Below are 7,970 nucleotides of genomic sequence, written 5' to 3' on the forward strand. Positions count from 1 at the left end.
CACACACACACACACACACACACACACACACACACACACACACACACACACACACACACACACACACACAGGTTTGTTTTAATATCCCTGTGGGGACCATGAATTGACTTCCATTCCTTTTTTGGTAATTCTACAGCCTAACCCTGACTATTTATCCCAAAACTCACCTCACAGGTACCTACCTGACCCTAACACTAACCTCACAGGTACCTACCTGACCCTAACACTAACCTCACAGGTACCTACCTGACCCTAACACTAACCTAAACTCAATTCACACCTTGGTCCTAAACCCCACCCAAAATTAGCATCCGTCCCCGTCCCTTCGAGGCTGTCTTTTTCTGGAAAATGGTTCCTACGATGTAGTAAAAACATGCCCACACACACGCACGCACGCACACACACGCCCGCCCCCTCTTCAGACAATCCAATTTTCCTGCTGTCAGAAGTCTGAGAGATGCAGTTTGAAACAGTGTGGATGTAATTTCCCTGCAGAGCTGGAGCTGCTTTGTGCTGTGGGGAAACATTAGGATCAAAACCTCTGAGCTGGAGGTGGAGATGCCTCAGCAGGCACATGTCACATTTATTAACGGCAGTCTGAAGCCTTGGTCTCTTCAGCAGGGAGAAATTATTTGTAGTTTTGGATTGATATCATCAAAATGTAGATCATTTACTGAATATTCACTTTGATGCATACCTGAGTTTTTATTCTATATTCACACATTTTGCCGTACTTTGTATTCAGTCGAGATTTTGTTTCAATGTTTTAAGGTTTCAAATAGTGTGTTTTAAAAAATAAATGTTATAAGGATGATTTTACCCATTGAACTGTTCTTTTAAACATCTTCTGATGTTCTTGTATTAATGTTTGATAATTCAGTATGTCTCAAATGAAATGGAAAAGAAAATAACTTGAAGTTAAATTAAATCATGTAATATTCCTTTTGTGCAGTTTTAGTAAAGGAGGCAGAAAAACACACAACTAACAGTATAAGACACGCAAAAAGATACAGTTTGATGAAAACAAGTATTGAAGTTCACAATGCATTGCCAGCAGTTAGGGTAGAAAAAATGTCAATTTGTTGCAAGTTTGTGTATTTTCGAATAACTCAAACTAATTTTTATGAGCAAAATTGGTGGTTAACTCTTTAAAAGTCTAGTTCAGATGTTTTAAAGTGAGATTCTATGAAACAATTCATGTTTTACACTTTGCAGACCTCAAATGTGTTTTCTTTGTCATTAATTTCTTTGTCATTAATTGGGTGTAGATGATGCGTGTCTGTGCATCTTGTTGCAGACAGTGATGGAGTTCYGTCACCCGGACGGGCGTGTCGTCGCTGTGACGTTGCCAGGCCGGAGCCTGCTGGTGATGAAGGGAGAGAGCAGATACCTCTGGACACACGGGTGAGCCACGTCGCGCCAGACTGACGCATTTCCTGAAATATCTGCCATTTTTTCATCACTGAGCCCTTTTTTTCAGCCTACAGTCTCTTTACATGTTTAAAAATGAAGCTGGTGGTTATTTGCYCTGTATGTATGAGTACTCTTACTCTCTCTGTCAGGATTACGCCTCGAAAGTTTGACTTGGTGCCAGCATGCGAGCCACAGTCTCACACTTCAGCTGACGTCGGAGCCCAGAGAGGTCTCACTTTGAGTAAGAGGGGCACCCGCATTTCTTTCACTTTCCGCAAGATCCGACATGAACCGTGCCGCTGTGGTAAGGATGTCGTATATTCTGCTTTCCTGTTTTTATCAGAGTATGTTTTTGGTAAACTTGACTCTACTTCACAATCTATCTTGTCTAAAATCTCCCATTAGGTTCTAAAAGTGAAAAGTTTTGTAAGTTTTGTACTTAAGCGTTAGCCCCGATGCTATCACCATGTATATGTATTAGCTCAGCGCTACACATTCTCCTCTCGTCACTGAGGTCCTCCATCCACATGACAGAGAGGGGAACACAAAAATGACTCAGTCTGCCACTGAAAATATGGATGGAGGACCTCAGTTTAGCTTGTTTGTCGCGCTAGCGCATAGCTAATACACATAAGGCAATATAGCATTGGTGCTAGCGCAAAGGCTAACAGGCTAAGCTGAGGTTCTTCTTCCATGAAGCAGCTCTGTTGTCCTCCATCCATATTTTCAGTTHCAGRCTGAGTCATTTCTACCTTCTCCTCTCTGTCAACGCTCTCTGTTTTCATTTAAAAGAGTCGATCATCAGATATTGTCCAAGATTAACCTTCAGGGTGGAKATAGCTCGCTCACACCGAGGACCTATCCACATCATCATTTACCCAGAATGCTTTGTGTGTAAATAAAATGGCTCTTTCAGTGTTAAAATATATTTTTAAAAATTTGCAAAACTAAACTGCCTACAGTATGTTTACAGCCTTTATTTTACAGTTAAAAAATATGTTTATCAAATAAAGTCTAATGTTACAACTAATCAGGGATCCCTTTAAAGAAGTCGTTACTATTTTAAAATAAATGTTTAATCATCTCACCTCCAGCTGAATAATTGTCTCCCCATGTGGTCACCTCCAGCCTTCCGCTCTGCCTGCGACAGTCAGCGAACAGCCTCGCCCTCGCCACCGGCTGCCCCGTCCCTTCCCAGTTGCCCCGCCGACGCGGCCCGCTTGGAGGAGGAGTACGTGCACCGGGTGTATGACGCCATCGCCCCCCACTTCAGCAGCACTCGCCACACTCCCTGGCCTCGCGTTTGCCACTTCCTGACCTCGCTCGCACCTGGCAGCACGCTAGCCGACGTGGGCTGCGGAAATGGGAAGTACCTGGGCGTGAACTCCCAGCTGGTCGCAGTGAGTGTCGTCGAATGGTGACCGCCGATTAGATTAGGTTAGATTAGATTAGATAGACCTTTATTTTCATTGTACAAAGCAGAATGAAATTACAATTCAGAACACYCGTTCAGAAGAAGACAGAGCATAACAAACATGGGGGAACAGGTGCTCTGGGTCATGTAGCCACAGACCCTGCACAGAGCAAGGATCATCTTCATGAAGACATCATGAGGAGGCGCAACCCTTAAAAGAAATCTAAAAACCAGATAAGGGAAGATGAGGAAAACAAAACAAAACAAAACATCATATTACTGTATATCAACAATGTGACACACTATTGTTTATAAAAAGAAAAACTCTGCATAGAGCACATTTATTACCCAGAGGATAAATCTGTGATACTTCAGTGTTGCCTTCTGTCAGCTAAACAGTTTTTCATGTGCAGAAACATCATTATCAAATTAGAGGCAACAGAAGCAGTGAATGATTCATTTCAGCTCAACTGGAACTTCCTTCCCAGCTGAGCGTTACGAGCCTAAATTGACCAGTAACACAAATTTCCCCAATTTTTGCTGGGGTTACGCTCTTAGAGTACTAACGAGTTGATAAATAACAGAAATATTGGATGCGCTCCAGAAATGCCCTACAGCACATTTGAGGTGATGCAGTAAGAACCATACAAAAAACCATGATACTGTTAGGAGGTGGAAATTCTGCACTCTGGTAGAAAAAGGAAATTGACGTTCCTTACGGTACTTTATTTCAGTTTCCACAATATCATACGGATTACAGCAAATTACCAGTATTGGTTAAAAGAAATTGCAAAAAACCAGTGTTGTATAAAGTACCACAAAGTGATCCTTGAGTAAAAGTACAAGTATCTTACCAAAAAATTACTTTGCTAGAAGTTGAAGTCTCCTTTAGGAATTTTACCAAAAGAATTCAGAAATGACTATATTGTATTAAAATAATTAATTAAGTTAAATTTAGGATGCGCTAGCTGTTTCAGTTTATATATCAAGGGTGACCAAACATTTTCTCCAAAATAAAAGTCTATCTGAGGGCTGCTGCCAAATGCAATAAGGGGTGCACCGATTGCAGTTTTCTTGCCGATCTCCGATTTCCGATCTTTAAAAAGTCTGACCTGCCGATTCCGATTTTGTCCGATACCGATTTACAACCAACGCAGTCAGGTGTTATAAGATCACAATACGTCTTCAATGTTCCARTCTTATTTTATTGAAAAATATTGAACAATACCCTTGAAACAATACAAACTGGGTCCTGGTTCCTGTCGATGGGAACCTCAGATAAGTAGCTCTGTACCTGCATGGCTGAAGGGCTGGCCAGCTGTTGCTCCTTATCTATGTTCTCCTGCAGGATTTCATTGTGTACTGCAAACAGTAGACTGAACCTTTTGGCTGTAGGGGCATCTGTGTCAGGAGGTCCCAGTTCAGCTGATGATCCTCCAACAGGTTCTTCATCCACAGGTGTGCATCTGGTCTCCCTCTCTTTTGGCCAAAAGGAGCTGTTTCACCTCATCTCTCACCTGTGCTGAGAAGTAGCCATTCTTGTACCTTGTTTTGCGTAAAGAAATAAAAATGTGTCAATCACTGTGTTTTATAAACATCAYACATTTTTATGACCTGCATGTAAAAAAAACATTTTGATAAAATACAAATTTTAATTTAAATGTTCACAGAAATATAGTTGTAGGTTAAAAGTCATTTTGTGTAGAACAGGGGTGTCCAAACTTTTTTTTAGTGAGGGCCAAATACAGAAAAATAAACAAACATCTTATTTCTCATCTTAGAAGTAAAAAGTAGGCTGAAAAATAATTACTCAAGTAAAGTACAGGTACCCAAAAATTCTACTTAAGTACAGTAACAAAGTATTTGTACTTAGTTACTTTACAACTCTGCAAAAGACTTGAGTCTGCAAACTGAAATGCAACTTTGTGGGGTTTCACTGTACACCAGAGCCAATCAATATTATCAAACATAAAGATGTCTGTAACATAATCAGTTTTACACATATTGAGCTAAAATTTAGTGTGGTAGTAGCCGAGTGTCACTCCCAGCTCATCCTCTGAGCTCTGAATCCTGGGCCTTTAATTGCATGTTCATTTGGCAGTTAGTTGCAGATCTGTTCCTCTTCCTTGTTTTGTGGTCCATGCGTGTCAGTTTGCAGCTGCTCCGGTTCTACAGGAACAACAGAACTCGTAAAGACAAAATGCAGGGATCAGTTGGTGGGAAAGCGAGATCCACGTTCCTTTTTTATTTATTTTTTCCTGCTGGATGTCATCGTTTGCTTTTGCTCCGTTTCCATGGCAGCATCCTCATTTTCTGTTTACGTATGCGCACCGGGATGTTCCTGTTTGGGCTTTTGGAGATGCGTGTAAGCAGCTTATCCTGACTCAGACCGTAGCTGCGATAAATCATCTCTGACAGCGCTGTGATTATGCGGGTCACACGCCAGTTTTCTGAGATTTATGCTGCTTTTCTTTCCTGTTTCCTCCCCACCCTGGTTTCTGTTCTTCTGCTCTTTAATCCTCGTTCCTCGCAGTGTCCCTCTCCTCCACCTCTGGCTGTGATATTAGCATCTGTCTTTTTTTGTGTTTCCTGTGCTTATTTACATTTTCAAGCTCAGTGTCCTCCAGCTCTTCTTGTGTTTGTCTGATCTCAGGTGGGATGTGATCGCAGCAGCACTCTTGTCCAGATCTGTGCAGAGAGGGGTTTCCATGCGTTTGTATCAGATGCTCTCAATGTCCCCCTTCGAACTGCCTCTTGTGATGCCTGCATCTCCATCGCTGTCATACACCATTTCTCCACACAGGTATGCACAATACAAGTTAAGCTTAAAAACTAACTAAAAGCGGAGAGGCTTCAGATTTAGTTTATTGCTTTATTACTGAAAATAACTTAAAGTCAGTTTAGAGTTGTGATTCTAAAGCAGGGTTTTCTCAACCTTTTGAAAATTTAAAATACAACAAAAACTAATACAAATAAAGTTTGTTTCACAGACTGTTTTGTGGAGGTTTATTTATCAGTAAGATGAGTTTATATATATCTGTGTTACAGGAACGACGGCTGGCAGCAGTGAGAGAGCTGGTGAGACTTGTGAAGAGTGGAGGTCAGGTGCTCATCTACGTTTGGGCTTTTGAACAAGAGTACAACAAGCAGAAGTCCAAATACCTCAAAGGCCACTACAAGGGTCATGACGGAGACCACGCCCTCACCAAGAACCCCTCAGAGGAGAACCTGGAACCTTGTGAAGCACTAGGTGTCGACACCCAGAGCTGCAACATGACTGAAAACTTGCAAGATGTCAGCAGAGTCCCCGAAAGCAAGCTCAGTGTTCATACCAACCGCACAGCCTTCAATTCGCAGGATCTTTTGGTTCCCTGGCATCTGAAAGGAGGGAAGCCACGAGAAGAAGAATCCTCCTTTGGAGCAAGCTCCACCCCTGAACCCCATCCAGGTTTTGACTCGAGCGTCTCTAGGTCAAGGCCAAACAGCAGGAAAACCAAACACGGCTCAGGCTCTAAACAAAATGGTGACGCTGGTCAGACTTCTGGCTGTAGCTCTTCTCCCGTGTTTCATCGCTACTATCATGTCTTCGAGCAGGGAGAGCTGGAGCAGCTGTGTGTGCAGGTCGACAAAGTCAAAGTGAAGACCAGCTATCACGACCAGGGAAACTGGTGTGTTATATTAGAGAAGGAGTGACAATTTGAATTACTTTGCTGCTAAAATGACTTAAAAAATAGACTTTGGTAATTAAACATTTAATGGAAAAAAATTGTAATAAATTTGAGAATTTTAACGAGTGTCTTACATTTATGACTTTGTAAAGGCCCTGTAAGTCATTAACTTTTTTGTGAATATTAAATATACCCTTTTAAATCCATCAACATCAACAGATTATTTGTTTTTCAGGAGTGTCTTTCTTCCAGACTTTCCTTATTTGTGTTCAGCTCTACTTACATTCAGCTTATTTTTCACCATGTGCCCAAATACATTCAGTTACTCATTGTATTTAATGTTGTCTTTTAGTCCTTTTACATATAATTTTCTATTGAATAGTCGTACTTTCAATTGTATTTTATGTGGTAATAGTGAAATGTCCTCAACATTTCTTATATTTTCTGTAGTAATTATCTGTGCAACTTATTACTAAACAAATACATTATAGCCTGTGTACTTTATTGAACATACTTTTTAAATCACATAAGCTGTCATTTACACTTTCTCATAAAGTCTGTGGATTTGATTTAAACTAAATGTTAAAACTCTATTTTGTATAAACTACAGTAGCATGTATTATGTAATTATATAATAATAGTATAAATAAGTTTAGTTATCATGGTTCTGTCTTTCAGCACTACAAGAACCACAAGCCAACAATTACCGTCAAACGGTGACGTTTTACGACATTTGACAAAATCATTTACGACAGTGTCATGGCAGCGTACGGGGTTAGTTTCGAGAGCTCCAGCAGTATCGAAGAAAAGAAAGAAAATAAGAGACAGGCGCGACAAGAGGCGCTCGAAAAGGTAAGAGCTGAGAGTTGTGAAACGGGGGCAACTCCATATATGCAAAATAATGCTTTTTCTTGCGTTATTTGAGGTTTTAATCCTCTTAGTTCCCCGAAAAATACGCTAACAAKCTAAGAAGGCTAACAGCATCGCTGTCGTCAAATGAACGTCTGGGCATCATGACTGGTTCAGATGGGTTTAGAGTGTCTGACACAGTTTCATTATGTCTTGGAAAGCTAATGTATGCTTTAACACGAGGCTGATAAATACTGTGTACCAGCGGATAAAGGCAGGAAATAGGAGACAAACACTGACGGGGACAGATAGCAGACCTGCTTATTTACGTTTGTATTGCGTTATTTACAATGCCCAGTTAAGAGATAAAGGTAGGCAGGCTGTTATAATCATATGTACACAGTTTTACAGTTGAGTGTTGTCTTTTGTAATTATTTGATAAGCAGCTTTATTTACAGCCTAACACGGACAGCTCAGTTGCTGGTTCCGGTAGATAAACTTAAAAACTATAAACACTTTATCTGCTCTGCTCACCTGTGCCTGATTGAACAAAGTAATGAAAGTGTAGATCTAATTATTTAAACACACACACACACACACACACACACACACACACACACACACAC

At 40.8% G+C, this 7,970-nt stretch overlaps 3 protein-coding genes across 3 annotated transcripts in view; 2 read left to right on the plus strand and 1 right to left on the minus strand.

Annotated features, from left to right (window-relative positions):
- alkbh8 (alkB homolog 8, tRNA methyltransferase) overlaps positions 1 to 6,701 on the plus strand; it is a 13,141-nt gene extending 6,440 nt beyond the window's left edge. The window contains exons 8-12 of the mRNA XM_014014049.1: positions 1,298 to 1,404; positions 1,563 to 1,717; positions 2,542 to 2,813; positions 5,481 to 5,630; positions 5,876 to 6,701. Of these exons, the coding sequence (XP_013869503.1) occupies positions 1,298 to 1,404; positions 1,563 to 1,717; positions 2,542 to 2,813; positions 5,481 to 5,630; positions 5,876 to 6,520 (1,329 nt within the window). The 3' untranslated portion in view covers positions 6,521 to 6,701. The remainder of the gene's footprint in view (positions 1 to 1,297; positions 1,405 to 1,562; positions 1,718 to 2,541; positions 2,814 to 5,480; positions 5,631 to 5,875) is intronic.
- On the minus strand, positions 3,875 to 4,306 carry LOC106521475 (uncharacterized; the record flags this gene model as incomplete). The annotated part of the gene is given in 1 exon segment (XM_014014052.1): positions 3,875 to 4,306. A coding segment is annotated over 1 exon segment (275 nt), but the record flags the coding sequence as incomplete, so codon positions are not given.
- A 538-nt stretch (positions 6,702 to 7,239) lies between the features above and the next one.
- Positions 7,240 to 7,970, plus strand: part of cwf19l2 (CWF19 like cell cycle control factor 2) — a 22,820-nt gene continuing 22,089 nt past the window's right edge. The window contains exon 1 of the mRNA XM_014014047.1: positions 7,240 to 7,347. Within this exon, the coding sequence (XP_013869501.1) occupies positions 7,255 to 7,347 (93 nt within the window). The 5' untranslated portion in view covers positions 7,240 to 7,254. The remainder of the gene's footprint in view (positions 7,348 to 7,970) is intronic.

The sequence above is a fragment of the Austrofundulus limnaeus genome, unplaced genomic scaffold, assembly GCF_001266775.1.
Source record: "Austrofundulus limnaeus strain Quisiro unplaced genomic scaffold, Austrofundulus_limnaeus-1.0 Scaffold109, whole genome shotgun sequence".
NCBI classification, from domain to species: domain Eukaryota; kingdom Metazoa; phylum Chordata; class Actinopteri; order Cyprinodontiformes; family Rivulidae; genus Austrofundulus; species Austrofundulus limnaeus.